Genomic DNA, 15,223 nt, shown 5'->3' on the forward strand with positions numbered 1-15,223 from the left:
ATCTTTTGAACTGGCTAGCAGATGTATTATTCAGTTAGGTCATCCCCAGGCCAGGAGTTGGCTCTTATACAAAAATCTACCTTGAGAAAAGAAAATAACCTTAGTGTGATGCTGACGTTTAAAACACAGCAAGCTTGTGCAAGCCTGGAATTTCTACAGCAACTTAGCAAAAGAAGCGGAGAACTTGTTTGCAGCAAAGCCACAGAAAATTGAGGAATATTTCAAATAAGTGTTATCCTGATCCCTTTTGTAATGAAACCAGTGGTAGTCATTTAATTTCAATGTATAAGATCCTAGTGATGCTGCATAACATACAGTGGGATATTGTTTTTCCCTACCTGACAATACTTTCAGCAGTTCATACATATCTGTTGCTTGCTCCAGGCATATATAATGTGTGATTTTATGTGGAAGTAAATACAAATCCTTATATACAGCCTACTTCAATTTAAGTTCCCTTGCAACCCAAACCATTCTATGGTTCTATGAAGTTGATAAAAAGGCTAAAATACAATGGGACAAGCAACTGGAGGAACAGGCAGTGTGACTGAACAAGAGCTAACAGTGTGCCCTGGCAGCCAGGAGGGCCAACCAAGTCCTGGGTTGCATCCAGCACAGCATTGCCAGCCAGTCAAGGGAGGGTATTGTTCCACTCTGCACTGGTGCAGCTCCATCTTGAGTACTGCGTGAAGTTTTGGGAACCACAGTATAAAAAGTGTCTAAAGCTACTGGGGAGTTTCCAGAGGAAGCCATGAAGCTGGTAAAGAGTTTAGAGGGGAAGCCTTATGAGGAGCAGCCAAAGTCACTTGGTCTGTTCAATGTGGAGAAGAGGAGACTGGAGGGAGACCACATCATGGTCTACTGCTTCCTCACAAGGGGAGGAGGAGGAGCAGATGCTGATCTCTTCTCTCTGGCAACCAATGAAACAACCCAAGGGAATGGCAGGATGATGTGCCAGGAGGGGTTTAGGTTAGATATTAGGAAAAAGTTCTTCACTCAGAGGGTGGTGCAGCACTGGAAGAGGCTCCCAAACGAAGCAGTCGTGATGTCAAACCTGATAATATTCAAGAAGAGTTTGGACAATGCCCTCAGACACACGGTTCGAATATTGGGGTTGTCCTACACAGGGACAAGAGTTGAACGCGATGATCCTTATGGGTCCCTTCCAACTCAGGACATTCTATGATTTTATGATTTATGAATATAAACATTTTCTTTAGATAATGGCAAGAATTTCATCATTTCATCCTGAGACTTACCAAAGCAAGTAGAAAACAGCCTAGAAAACATCACACAGGCACAGTGAGATAAATCACTGTAATTTAACCAATTGGTTAACAAGTTTTACTAAAATTCTCTACAAATTAATAAATGACAGGCATGGTTTTGTGGTGTTTTGTTTGATTTTCAGCTTGTGTTTTAGAGTTTTAACTAAGCACAGAAACAGAAGTTGAAATGGTTTTCCATCAGAAGAGTTTCTTTTAAACTTGTGAAATTTAGACTTATTATAGAGACTGGAAAAGACATTCAGTTACTTTTAAGACCTATTACAGTAGCTTCTAAAACACTCAGTGTATATACCAGGAATTGTCATAGCAGTTTTATTTATCCATACAAAGCTAGACTGATTACTATGGAGTTACTCATGAAACATTAATAAAGCACTATGTTCAATGCTAACATGATTATGGTCTGACCTCGGTGATGGCACAAAGGACAGAGGCAGAAAGTGTCCCTGATAACATTACCCTAATGCTGGGCTCATCAATCATAATCTCCCAGTTTACCAGGAAAAAAAAAAACCATGCATAAAACCTTCCACAGATGTGCATCTGTAGTCCTACTCAGCCTCTCAATCCCCACAGACTTTAAGCAGTCCTGAGAGCCAAAAATAGGACAGATTCAGTCAGTAAGTCAAGCATGTTAAATCAAGGCAGGGAACACCACTGTGAAACACTGAAGCAGAGCTTTTATGATAAGTGTTCTTTAGTTTTGAAACAAAAGATGCAAGGTTGTGGAATTCAAAGTTAATTATAATGATATTTTCATTATGGCTTACATACATATTAAATTACAAATTACAGCACTGAGTAAAATGCATTCACTATAAATTATATTTTTGAGAGACTGAACAGTGTCCTGGTTTGGTTATACATATTTTGTTCCTATTACATAACTGTTACTAAGATTGAATTTTCTTTCTGTCTTTGTAATGATTTATTTGCACTCTTCTGCTGCCAATTACATTTTTGTACATTTCTCTGGCTATTCAGAAGCATGCATAGTGTTTCATAATTAAAAAGCTTCTTGAATAGTCATTAGAAACATCTATTATGAAATCTCTGTGCTATGAGAATCTGGAAGATTTATCTTTTCTCCTCATCATTCAACAGCAGTTCATGTTCCTTTTTTACCAAGTAAGCAGTAGATAAGATTTGATATTACTTCCTCAGTAGTAGCAGTGATCTTATTTTGTGTATTGCCATGGTTTGTTCTTAATGCAAGTAAAACTCATTCAGCTAACAGCAGTTTCAATCCAATTTGGAAATATTAGCATTTTTAAAACTTTCTATGTCGCTGAAGAATCTTATTTACATCTTGAAGACACTCACATAAAGGATCAGTTTCTCTGTAGACATCCCCAAATAACCCAATTCTGTAGAATGCACTTCTGTTAAAATATCGGTTTGTTTACCAATTCTGTAGAATGCACTTCTGTTAAAATATCGGTTTGTTTAAACAGACATAACTGATTTCAGACATCAGTATTGTCTGTTTTACTTTATAACAAGAATCAAAGATTCTACTCTGATAGTCAGTACATGAAATGATAAGGTGGAGAAGTATTAGGCAGGGAGAATCAATGGCTGCGTAGGAACAAAGATGTAAGCGGGGAGAAGAAAAACCCAGCTCACAGGTTGAAACAGCTGATGGTCTGTTGTAGAGCAGATCTACAAAACCAAAGTGTCTCAGTAGTTTTAAGAATATATTTTTAAATATATCGAATATGAGTTAGTAGCAAGAGACAGACAGCATATAGCTATAGAGGGGAAGGAAATAAGACAGGAACTGCAGAAACAGGAGGGGCAGGTGCAGATGGGATCCAGAAAAGGGGCAGCAGCAGAGCTTTCCTCTACTCTGGTGGCACAAAATACCTGGCTAACATAAAATATTGTGTAGAAAGAGGTCAGAATAGCATATTGTATAAATGTAGAACTCCTGATACTTTACGCAGCACATGATGTGCATTAAAATAAAAAACAATGCCTCCTACTGGAACCTCTGTAAAAAATAATTTTTACATCAAATAAGGATGAGCGGAGAGGAAAGCGTGCAGCCTTCATACTGGACAAAGGTCTGAAAAGAACTATGGTGATTGATCTCACTAAGCAGTAACTTGGCTTATATTAACTTCATTTAGTTTATACAAAAACATAAACTTACTAATAGCTATTTATAATTTACAACAGCTGTAGGTCAGAGTTTCATGCTGTGGAACATGTGTTCATATAGTTGCCTGCAAACACATAAAACCCACAGTTCATTTACTTCAACACATGTATACACTATATGTGTAATAATGCTTGTGATTTATCTATTACTCTTTTTTCTGTTCATTTTCATTATAATTGAAAACAAGCTAGATATTAGCTCATTTCTATTTAACAGTAAGAACCTTTAAAAAACTTAAATAATAATATATAATTATCTGAGTAATAATTATTACTTTTCTTAAAAAAATAGTTTTCTTATATTTCATATTGAAAACATGTCCAAAAAACTGAAGCTCTCAAAATGCTTTAAAGCCAAAATGTTCCTGAAACGGTGCTGTTTTCTAGGGCTATCACCAGCTTATTTTAAGGATATTATTGTTATATTTTTCTAGATGCTGTTCCTACTGTAACTACATATTATTTTTTATGCAGAAAATTCCCTCACTTTATTGCCCAGTGAGCACTGCATATTTTTGAGAGACCAAACAATGTACTATTGACAGTGAACAGTGTATAAATTTTTAGGAGGTGCTTATATGGAAAGGGAACAGCCTGGATATTAGAGGAAATTAGGGAAAACATTCTGCAAGTATTTCATGAGTAGCATTGCAGATGTACTTTGGAGAAACATCAGCAAAACAGGTCAGACCTGACAGGAGAAGCTTTCTTCTGGCTAAATTGAATACAGATTATAATGCACAGATCAACAGCCTTATCCCTGCTGAGTAGGAAAGACTTTGCAGCCTTTTGGTGGCCCCAACTTGAGTGCACCCTGCGTGTTTGTGCCCAGCACCGTACCGCACACACATGCCAATGAGGAGGACACGAACATCACACAGCACCCGTAGCAGCCTGCAGCTGAATGCTGTGACGTGCTAAGGCCCATGCAGAACCACTGTCCTTCATATCTCTGACTCCTTTCTCCAGCTTCCACTCTGGTCTCTGCCCCAGATCCTTTCATCACATTGGTCTTCCACCACAAAGCACCTGGCAGGCACAGTACTGTTAGTCCCCTTGCTACCACCATCATCCTCATGCCCCGACTTCCAAATTTCTGTGGATTTCTTAAATTTATAGTTCAAAATATTTAAATTCACTCCTTACAATTTTCCCCAAATCTTGCGTATGATTTCAACACACAGACCTTTAAAGAATCGTTAGGCCTATAAACATAAAACAATAAATGTGCTCTAAGAACTGGAGACAGAAGACATGATGTGCTGCTGTTAAAAAGAAGCTTATTTATTTAATTGTTCTTCCACGTGAAATAGAAATTTTCCCAAACCTGCCAGGGTCAGTAAGACCTTCTCTGGAATGACAAGCTGCTGAGAAAGGGCTGGTCATGCAAGTAGAAACTGCCTCAGGGAAACATAACATAGGCATTCAGCTCTCCTAACAACCTGGAGAGGATGTCTGAGGAGATAATGAGTGAAATAGGCTCATTTGACCCAAGCATTTCTTTTTTTTTTAATTTACCATGTCACCTTTAAAGAGTCAAAAGTTTAGCCATCTTCCTGATTTGTTCTCCATATTCTAAAAATAGCAATGCTATTTTTGACCAAAGCAAGTGCCTAACTTTTATTTCATTACTTACTTTTTAATAAATAAATAATAGATACAGATGCAAAAGACTCTTATAAATATGCGGTGTTTGGAGGAAGAAGAGAACAGTTAGGCTGCTGGCAGTGAGTTGTTAGCAGATGGGTGCTAGAAAGACAACAGGCTTTAAATTATATTTTAAATGTTATTATGTACAAAGGAACATTAAAAATTGAGCATTTAAATTTAAGAAATGGTTTATTTTATGGTTGTAGTGACATGCTTAATTTTGTCCTTGCACGCTTACATCAGGCATGCTGAATGAGGTGAAAGTCCTATGATAAAGATAATATGGGAAGATGTTATTGCTGGCTAAGTCATGTTGCATGCACACAATACAATACAACTCAGGATCTGTCATTAATTATTTATTTGGAGACATGCTTTGAAACCAAATAGTATTAGTTTAATAGTATTTAGTATTAAGTGGCATTAATGCTATTTAAATAATATTAGTCATAATTTGCATGTGATGACCTCTAATTTTGAAAAGGAAACAACTAATTTTTATATGGTTCTCTGCAAAATGTCTTTATAGCATCTTACAGTTTGCTGAAGTTAAGCCGTTCAAAACTGAGCTACATCAGCTATTAAGCCTCAGCCTCCCCATCTATTTTCCTCAGAAATAACAGTCCTGGTTTCGACAGAAAAGGCTCCAATTTTCCACCACAGCACAGAGAGTTCCTCTTCCATGTCTGAGAATGTCTGAGGAACAATTCTGTGACTATCCATGGAGCCAGAGTCTTGTGGCTTGCCCTGTCTGTGGCTATTGCTGTATTTGGGGTGGTGGGCAGGGGGCTGCTCCCAGTGGACAGTGCATGGCATGGTGTTATGATGCCCAATGATTACTTCTGAAGCAACCTCCTCTTGATGTAAATGAATAAGATGAAAACCTGTTTTTTTCAAAGTTTATTCACCTGTAAAATTTGAGCATTCCTGGGGCAGACCTGAAACTCTGTCCTAGTTGGAAAGTGTCTCATCTGAATAGTGGCATTGCACTAGGAACCATTCTACCTGTATGCAGTGAGTAGCAGTAAGTTCGATGTAGATATTTACATAATAAATTGTACCGAGGCTGGTATTTTATTTTCGAAGTGAGCCAGGATCTGTTTGGTGGTACCCAGTGACAGGACCAGAAAAAGCACCAGACTGGAGCGCCTCACATATGAGGACAGGCTGAGAGAGTTGGGCTTGTTCAGAATGGAGAAGAGAAGGCTCAGAGGAGATCTTATAGTGACCTTCCAGTACCTGAAGGGGGCCTACAAGAAAGCTGGGGAGGGACTTTTTACAATGGCATGTAGTGATAGAACTAGGGGCAATGCCTGTAAACTGGAGAGGGGCAGATGTAGACTAGATGTAAGGAAGAATTTCTTCACCATCAGAGTGGTGAGGCACTGGCACACGTTGCCCAGAGAAGTTGTGGGTGCTCCATCCCTGGAGGTGTTCAAGGCCAGGTTGGATGGGGCCTTGGGCAGCCTGATCTAGTGGGAGGTGTCCCTGCCCATGGCAGGGGGATTGGAACTAGATGATCTTTAAGGTCCCTTCCAACCCAAACTATTCTACGATTCTATGATTGAAATGGTGACAAACTGGAACACAGGAAGTTCCCTCTGGACATTAGGAGACACTTTTTTACTGTGAGGGTGAAGAAGCACTAGCACAGGTTGTCCAGGGAGGTTGTAGATTCTCCATCCTTGGCGATATTCAAAATGCATCTAGACAGGGTCCTGGGCTGCCTGCTCTAGGTGGCCCTGGTTGAGTAGAGAGGTTAGACTCAATTATTTCTATAGGTAGCTTCCAAACTGAGCCATTCTGTGATTCTGTAATTATTTTTTTAATCTAACAAACTAATCAGATGTTAGTTCCCAGATCTGGGAGCTGAACTGCACTTGTTCTGATTGAAGCAAACTAGGTATTAGACACTGTAAAATATAAAGACTGCAGTGTAGTTTGGACAAGGACACACAAAAACTTGGTCAATGAATAGTGAATCTTTATTTTAATACCATTTACTGTTTATCACAGTTATTTGCTGAAGGCAGCCTTAGGAAATGGGAAAAGACTATGCCAGGGTGCCATCCTAAATGCATGATGAGTCTTTATAGGAAAATGGTTTGTGTTTCCAGGTAGTGGCTCATGGGAACTAAGACAGGTAATCTCGTAAAGGGGTAAGGACCAACTATGTAATGCCTTCCACTTTGAAAGCCTCAGTTCAGGCAATGGTATCTACTATGGATGCCAATCTTGTATGATAAAGACACATTAGTTAGATCAAGCTCAAGAGTAATATTGTCATAATTTTCTCCACCTCGATTTAGTCTCTTTTCATATGCTGAGCAAAGGAATAGCAATCTTCAAACACATTTTTAAATGAGCTAGACACAGCCTATGTTTTCTCTGATGAACCAACTTAATGCCAAAAATGAGTGAGAAAAATCCTTTTCTCCTTGGAAAAATCAGTTGCAATTCACACATAGAGATATGGACCTTATTTTGCCCATACAGCTTTTTAATCTTCAAGTTTCCATTTCAGTTTTAAGACTAATTGGAACTAGTTGGAAAATGAGTTGGAAAATTGGGTTTTTTAATTGTTTTCCCATTTTCATCAGTTTTCCTTGACAAATTGCATAACTTACTTGACAAGCCCAATAATTAATAACTAAACCCCTTGCAGCTAAGGGAAATTCAGTAGCTGAGAAGAAAATTAGGTTGATATAAAGCTGAAGGAAAGAAGAATATCATTTTAGTTTATCTTCTAATATATTTAGTTCTGGTTTTAATGTTTGAAGGATTTCCTGAACAGGAAATGTAATGATACACATTATGGTTCCTCAGTTAATAAGAGAAGGTAGGATGTAATTTAAGCATGAAATTGCAAGATGGAATTTACTTCCTAACTCTGAATTTCACGTGCAGGCCCTGGAAAGCGAGTTTGTATCGTGTCAACTTCATCAGTGGATTGACCTTATATTTGGCTACAAGCAACGAGGACCAGAAGCAGTGCGTGCACTCAATGTTTTCCATTACCTAACATATGAAGGCTCTGTGAACCTGGACAGTATCACTGATCCTGTCCTCAGGGAGGTAGGTGTCTACTGCCATTTCATTCTAAAACCTGCTGCCATCTTGCGAGAAATGGTACTTTTTCCATCTTTCACCATTGGAGAAAATTGTGTGTGACTTGATTCAGAACTTAGACCCTAGGTGACTTCAGAAGCAAATGTTAATAAACTAGCGATAAAACAGATGTCCCAAGGTATTTTGTTTGCTTGAAGTTACTAACATATTTCATGGTCAGTTAGGACATGGGAAATTATAATGTAATAATATGTATTCTCTAATATATATTCCGCTACTTTTATGATTTACTTGTATTAAGTTCACTTGAAACTGAAAAGGTGGCAGAGAAATCTATGACACGGTTACAGGGAAAAAATAATCTAACCTTTTTAGTCAGATAATGGGGAAAATATGTATCTGAAAAAAAATGCTAGATGGACAGTAGCAATTATTCAGATTACTTTTGTGTTAATCATATAAATTATAATCAAACTGTTAGCAAAATAGAAAATGTTTTCTCTTTGTTGTGCACACAGTTATGTTTGTGTATATGTAGGCATGAAATGTATATACATAAACATGTGTATAAAAGAACATTTATCAGTAATTTTTTTTAAAGGTACTAGCTAATCTGATACACGTCCTTCCAGCAACTGTATTTGTTTTTAGTAAGACTGTTAATCTGAATGATCATTTTCTAATATCATCCATTCATTGGGTAAAACAAATGAAATTTGGTGAAAAGTGTGAAGAAGCAACAGCTGCTAGATGAGTACCACTGTGATGAAGCTGTATACACAATCTTCCATTCCCCCAGATAGCTGCCATCTGCTGTATGCAAAATAGTAATAATTTATACATTGCCAGGCAATGGGTTTTGTTTGTTTGTTTGTTTGTTTATTTTCCAATCTTGGAGACAGAAATCTACAGATTTCAGGAAGAAATAGATTCTAGAGAACATGTGTATTCAGCTAAATATTGGGGTTTGGCATGTTGGTTTTTAGTAATTGCATCTTGTTATATTTGGTACATTTTGAGGAGCAGAATGAAAAAACATTCAGACTCCTAGCTTCCTAGGGCTAGATTTCACACCACTCACTGCAAAATTTATGTTTTATAAACAGTTAATATTTGCTTAGTTTTAAGAATGCTAGAATTGCAGTGATCCCACTGCCCCAAATTTTTAATATTAACATCTACATAACTGTTTTCTGGATTTAAAACTTGGAGCACAAGAAGAGTCAGTAAGGTACAAAACTGGAGATACAAAGGAACAGTGCTTTTTAAAGTATAAGACAGGTGTCAAGCACTATGAATACAAGGGATTTGCATGGCTTAAGGTCCTGATTTGCATGGGCAGACTCCTATGTCTTGACTTTAAGGGTCTACTCCCACAGGGCAGCTTGTAGGATTGAGGTCTATCTGTCTGTCTGTGCACCTTATTTAACATCTTATGACATGATGAGACTCTTCAGCTCTCCTGTGGCTCTACTTACATGCATAACTTGTCATCAGAAATTTCAAGAAATTCATGGAGATGTTTTTGTTCACTGACTTGTACAGCTAAAACATGCCCTGTCAGTCAATAGCATACAGGCAGTTTACGCCACATAAACTTCTAAAAGCAAACCTTTCTCTTCGTTGCCACAAGTCAGATTAGTAAATAGTTAGATTAGTAAATAGATTAGTGAATAAAATTTGTTGTTAGCAGTGAGAAGGGGATATCCTCCTAAATTTTGTTATACACAATGTTGTATGCATGCTTTTAGAAATAGAATACTTTCTTCTCCAAGACATGTCAGACACTGGTGATTTGTGGTTTGTCAAAAAAGGTTAAAAAAGTACTTTTTATTAATTTTTAATCAGAAATTACAATATACTCGTAATTATAGACAGATTTAGAGCCTTCTCTTTTCTTCTTTCTCTATTTATACAGCTAGCAGACATTTTCTAGCCAGTTATAAAGTATCTGACATCATCAGATCTAGTAGATCAAGTATTTGGATGTCATGTTTCTGTTACAATTTTGTATGTTCCATATACATTTTTTTGTTGGCTTTTTTTTTTTTTTTACTTTATTCTCGTATTAGTGGATACTCCAGAAAACAATTAAAAGCAAAAATGTCCTTCAAAAGCCTATAAAGATCACTTATAACTACAGAAATGCAAGAATAAGAACACCAAAAACCTTTAAAGATATTGATATCAATTATTTAATGTGTTTCACAGTGGCAGGTGGTGGTATCTGGCATCTTAACATAGAAATGCTGCAATTTATCCAGGAAAATGCATATCTCAGAATCCAAGCTCCCTTTATGTTTGTTTTCTAGGTAAACTGAAACATTTTTGTTCTGTCACATGGATGACGGTGTATATTCTCAATAAATGGCTGTGAAATAAGACGATCAATACAGCTTTATTGGCAGCAACCATTATTAGACCAATTGACTCAACTACGGTGGTAGCCTCCTCAAACTGTGCTGTAACTAATTTCACGTTGAGCTGTGTCCCAGCAGAACCTGCCCAGTGAAATAAGGCTCTAGTTAAAAAAATCCTCCCATTTAGGTCTGAGCTGATTGAAAGAAATTATTTATAGAGGCAGATTCCTATGAGCTGTTCACGCTATAACTTGGCCTGTTCACTTTCTCTCTTTGCTTAGGCACCTCACTTAATCACTGAGGATTATGTTGTTCTTAGCTTTCTGTGAAGAATGGTAAAAGAGTAACTTCAGTAGCCATCTGACTGGGGAAAAAAATTATTCAGTGATGGAATAACTGATCCTTGCTTCTCCTAACAGCTTTCTCACATGCATAGGAGAGCCGTCTAAGAACTCTCTACCAGCAAAACGGTTATTTTGTGCTTTTGTTCCTTTTGGACCTATTTATTAGAAGACTTTCCATCTGGCTTGCTTACTTTGTTTTCTATTTTGCAAATTCACGATGGGTGAAACGAGAATGTTGATACAGCATTAAATTTTAGATTACTGAGGTCTGTGAAATCACATATGTTTACCCCTGTAACAACCCTTTAGCAGCTTAAGTTCTGCACTAGATGGATAAAACATACTGATTTGATTTAACGTATTGATTTTTTTTTCAAGCTTTGTAATACTTTGATACCACAAAAAATATTTAATCACTCTAAAGTATTTCTAGTAATTATAAGATGAAAATAAAAAACCTAAATCAGATGTTCCACAAAATGTATAAAATGCAATTTTCTTGTTTAGATCTCTTACTATTAGAAATTGGAAAATTTTCCATTTCTATCAGTTCTAGTGGTCTCTCTTATTCTGCTCATTGCAAAATTTTCATATTATAGTAAGGAGGAGAAAAAATAAACACTTTTCAGGCCCAAATTTATTCCTTTTAAAAAAAAATTTGGGTTTTTTTAATTATTGCAATGTTTTGTATTCTGTTTGTAATTTTTTCCTTTTTTGAAGTAAAAGCAGTGAGGTGAAAGCTAAATCTTGAAGAACAGCTTAAGGATATTGATTCATTCTTACTTGACAGGTGAAATCATGGTTGCAGCACTAACCACAGCAATTACAGCATTAAAATGTCAAGAAATTAGAGGTCAGAATAACAGATAATTTTCTTCCTTTTGTCAGATTAAAAATTGACATTCTTTGACAGCACAGGATCTCTGGCTGAGAAAATTATGACAGCTTAACTCATCTTGTACTTGTAAAGCAGTAATTGATAATGAACTTTACCATCACAGTCTTCTCCTGTGGAGAAACATGACAGAACATCCCTGGTACAAAGACTGTATCTCTTTTTAATATGTAAACAGTAGTTATATTGGACATTAGATGTTATTTGGAATTGTCTTTACTGTTAGTTTACATCATAATCCAAATCCTTTCCACTGGACAAATTTGACTGACTTCAGGGAGCTGAGGCTAAGAATGCTAATATATAAAGAACAATAGTGGAAATGTAGTTTTTTTCATGGTGCTTTGATATTATTGGTTCACTTTAAAAAAACGTAGTTCCTCCCCTGGTTTCCCCCCAGGATGTCTATAGATTTTAGGAACCTTATTTTTTCCAAACATATGGAAATCTGGAAGCTTAAAAATCAAGAAAGTTCTGTTTTTTTCAAATTGGGATCTTTTTTCAGCATGATGCAGAGTGATGTGGCTGAAAGGGAACAGCACAATAATATTAAATGGTCATTAGAAAATGCAACAGAAGAGCCAAAATTATTTTCAGTACTACCTTGTAGCTTAAAGACAATATAACAAAGTGAGCATGTTCAATTAGTGCACATACTAACCACATGTAGTACTGTAAGCACATCTAACGTATAGCCTCTCAGAAAAGTAATATTTCAAGTTTTCTGTTTATAACCAGATCTCTGTTTACTTGGTTTTAGACATTTGGCTTATATATGATTAGAAATGTTTTGAAAAAAGACAAGTGAAACATTATATTGCATAGCTGTTGGCCTGCACAAGATTTTGGGTTAGCTTTGTATCGTCCTTGTGTTGAATGTGAGTTGCAAACACAGCTTAGAATTTATGTATTAATGTGTTTACAATGCAGTACAGTGACTTTCCTGCAACAAATGCGTCTTCACTGAACAATTGTGTCCCCTCAGTCCGACAGGAATTGCAAGTGTGTAGGAAAGCAATGCAGTGTGAAGCTACTGGGCTCAGAAATTTGTTCTGAGTGGCCACCTGTCAAAATACCTGAGCATACTCGCAACTCACACAGCAAATTGAAAAATGATTAAAATTGCTAGTGTTTGACAGGCAGTTGCTGTGCCCATAAACTAGTCCTAGTAGGACAGTTTTGCTGGCAGCTAACAGAGCATATGGCCTATGCAATATTTATTTCTTTGGTGGTGGCTTGATATTTAGCATATTTAAATAAATTGAAAAGTCATAATCATGCGGTAGTCTTGCAGTGCTTTTCAGTTACCCTCATTTCTCGGTTTTATTTTTCCTCTTATATTTTCTTCTCTTATCTCTTTCTTTGATCTGACAGGAATAACAAAGCATCCCTCTGGATCTGCTGTAGTGAAATATGCCCACAGGAAGCAGAGTAGATCACATCAGTTTTCACTTCTTTTTTTTTCTCCTTTCCTCTTTCCTTACCTCCTTGCTGAAATGCTCTTTGCTACTACAGAGGACTGACATGATAGGGCTGTCAAGACTTAGCAAGATAGATATATCTTTAACAAAGGGAGCTGGAATGCTGGCCTTTCCCTGGTGGCTGAACTTGGCAAATTTATGAGGAAAAAATTAACACGTTGTTCTAATAGCACTATATAACGTTTTCAAGGTAATGCCAGCACTTGTAACCACATGCTTATTCTTCATATTGCTTGGAGTTATTCTTATGTATTCTGATTTCATTTTTAACTTATCAGATCTTTTTTTTTTTTTTTCTGGGTGCTATTTCTTTGATGTGACAAGAATATCAAAACCACTCCTAAGGATCTGCTTGATTGAATTGCACCCGCAGCACTGGCCACTTACGTCTTCAGTTATGCTTAATTGCCTCCATACAAGGCATGGTCTTTGCTTCCTTTCTAGAGAAGTGCTACTTAGGCATGGATACAGATAGTGGTGAAATAAGCCAGAAGTGGCAAGTAGTATCAATATCCACTTCTTTCAAAGTTAATTGAAGGAGTCTGTATAGCAAGAACCATCATGAAATGGAAATTATTTTCTTATATGCTAAGTGCTCTGTTCTCTGAGAAATGTGCACTTGCATCCTGTTGATTTTTCTTGAGAAGCCTACATCTCCTTCACTCCCAAATACTGTGTTTCCCAGACATACAAACCAGGCATTTTTTTCCCTGAATTTTTACTTGGGTTTAGGGAAAAAATATTATTTCTTAATTTTGTTTCCCTGTGAGTCTGTTTTCTTTGCATGAAGAGATTATCAACACAAAACTAAATGGGTGTATACATTTCACTCAGGAGCATCTGTGCGTATAATAATAATTTTAATGTATTTGCAGTGAGTTTGAGTGCTCAGTATCCGCTTCTGTAAATAGGAGAGGAAGAGTCTTTACTTGTCGTCACTTTGTTTTGTTAGATCTTTGTAGATCACAAAATGAAATACAGAAATAGAATAGGGGGATTTTTAAGGGCATTTATTTCAGTAGGTAAAGATTCCTGTAGAAGTCTCTGAATAAAGGAGACACTTTCAATCAGAATATTCAATAAGGAATTCATGTAAATTGTATCAGAACAATTACCACATAGTAATTGTCCAATGCATGGGCTTCTGTTTTTTGAATTAATATACATGCTTTTACTTGTTTCTCATTCAGAGGAAGGGGCTTTCAGAGAGTGTTTACTGCAGAATAGCTGAAAGATTTTAACTATGAATCCAATTTTGCTCTGAAATAACTTTTTGAGAGCACCTACCTTAAATAACACAAGGCATTTATGAGGAGTCAGAAATCATAATCTGATCCATGGAATTCCAAATTAAAAACATCCTTCTAGCATTGATTAAAACAATTATCTTCAGTTAGATTAATTATTGATCATATCTCCAGTTAATGAAAGTACTAGAGATGATCAGGTAGTCAATATTATACTGAATCTGTGCTGATCTGAGTTCGTGACCATTCCTGGTTTGTGCTCTTATACGCTTATGGACATTCAGAATCTTTTCATAAACAAGAAAATAAACAGTTCCTGAAAATAAAAGAAATTGGACCATAGGTGGGGCTTTTTTTGTCCAAAATGGCGTACTAGAAGGTTTAGGATTGGTTTATTATTCATTGTACTTGTGATTAAAAGGCTCAGCATTCAGACAGAGCTGAGCACTGCCACACAGCACACGTGATCAACCTCATAATAAGCATTCAAACCGAAGAACTGCAGGTAACTTATTTAGCTGATGAGTCTTCAAGCAACCTATTTGATAAATATTTCACATAATTCATTCATCAAAGGAATACCAGGGTGAGTTTGTGAGCAAATCATATCCCAGGAAATGTCTCAATTTACTTTGAGTATAATTTGGAATAAATTGTTAGGCCAGTCCCCATCTATGTCACAAATTTCATGTGCGTTTTTGTCAGAACATCCTGGAGTCTTACCT

At 36.7% G+C, this 15,223-nt stretch overlaps 1 protein-coding gene across 12 annotated transcripts in view; it reads left to right on the plus strand.

Moving 5' to 3' along the window:
* NBEA (neurobeachin) overlaps positions 1-15,223 on the plus strand; it is a 498,960-nt gene that overhangs the window by 446,381 nt on the left and 37,356 nt on the right. For all 12 annotated transcript variants that reach the window (XM_054056357.1, XM_054056365.1, XM_054056384.1 and 9 more), the window contains one exon: positions 8,010-8,177. In XM_054056357.1, the coding sequence (XP_053912332.1) occupies positions 8,010-8,177 (168 nt within the window). The remainder of the gene's footprint in view (positions 1-8,009; positions 8,178-15,223) is intronic.

Source organism: Cuculus canorus, chromosome 1 (assembly GCF_017976375.1).
Source record: "Cuculus canorus isolate bCucCan1 chromosome 1, bCucCan1.pri, whole genome shotgun sequence".
NCBI lineage: Eukaryota > Metazoa > Chordata > Aves > Cuculiformes > Cuculidae > Cuculus > Cuculus canorus.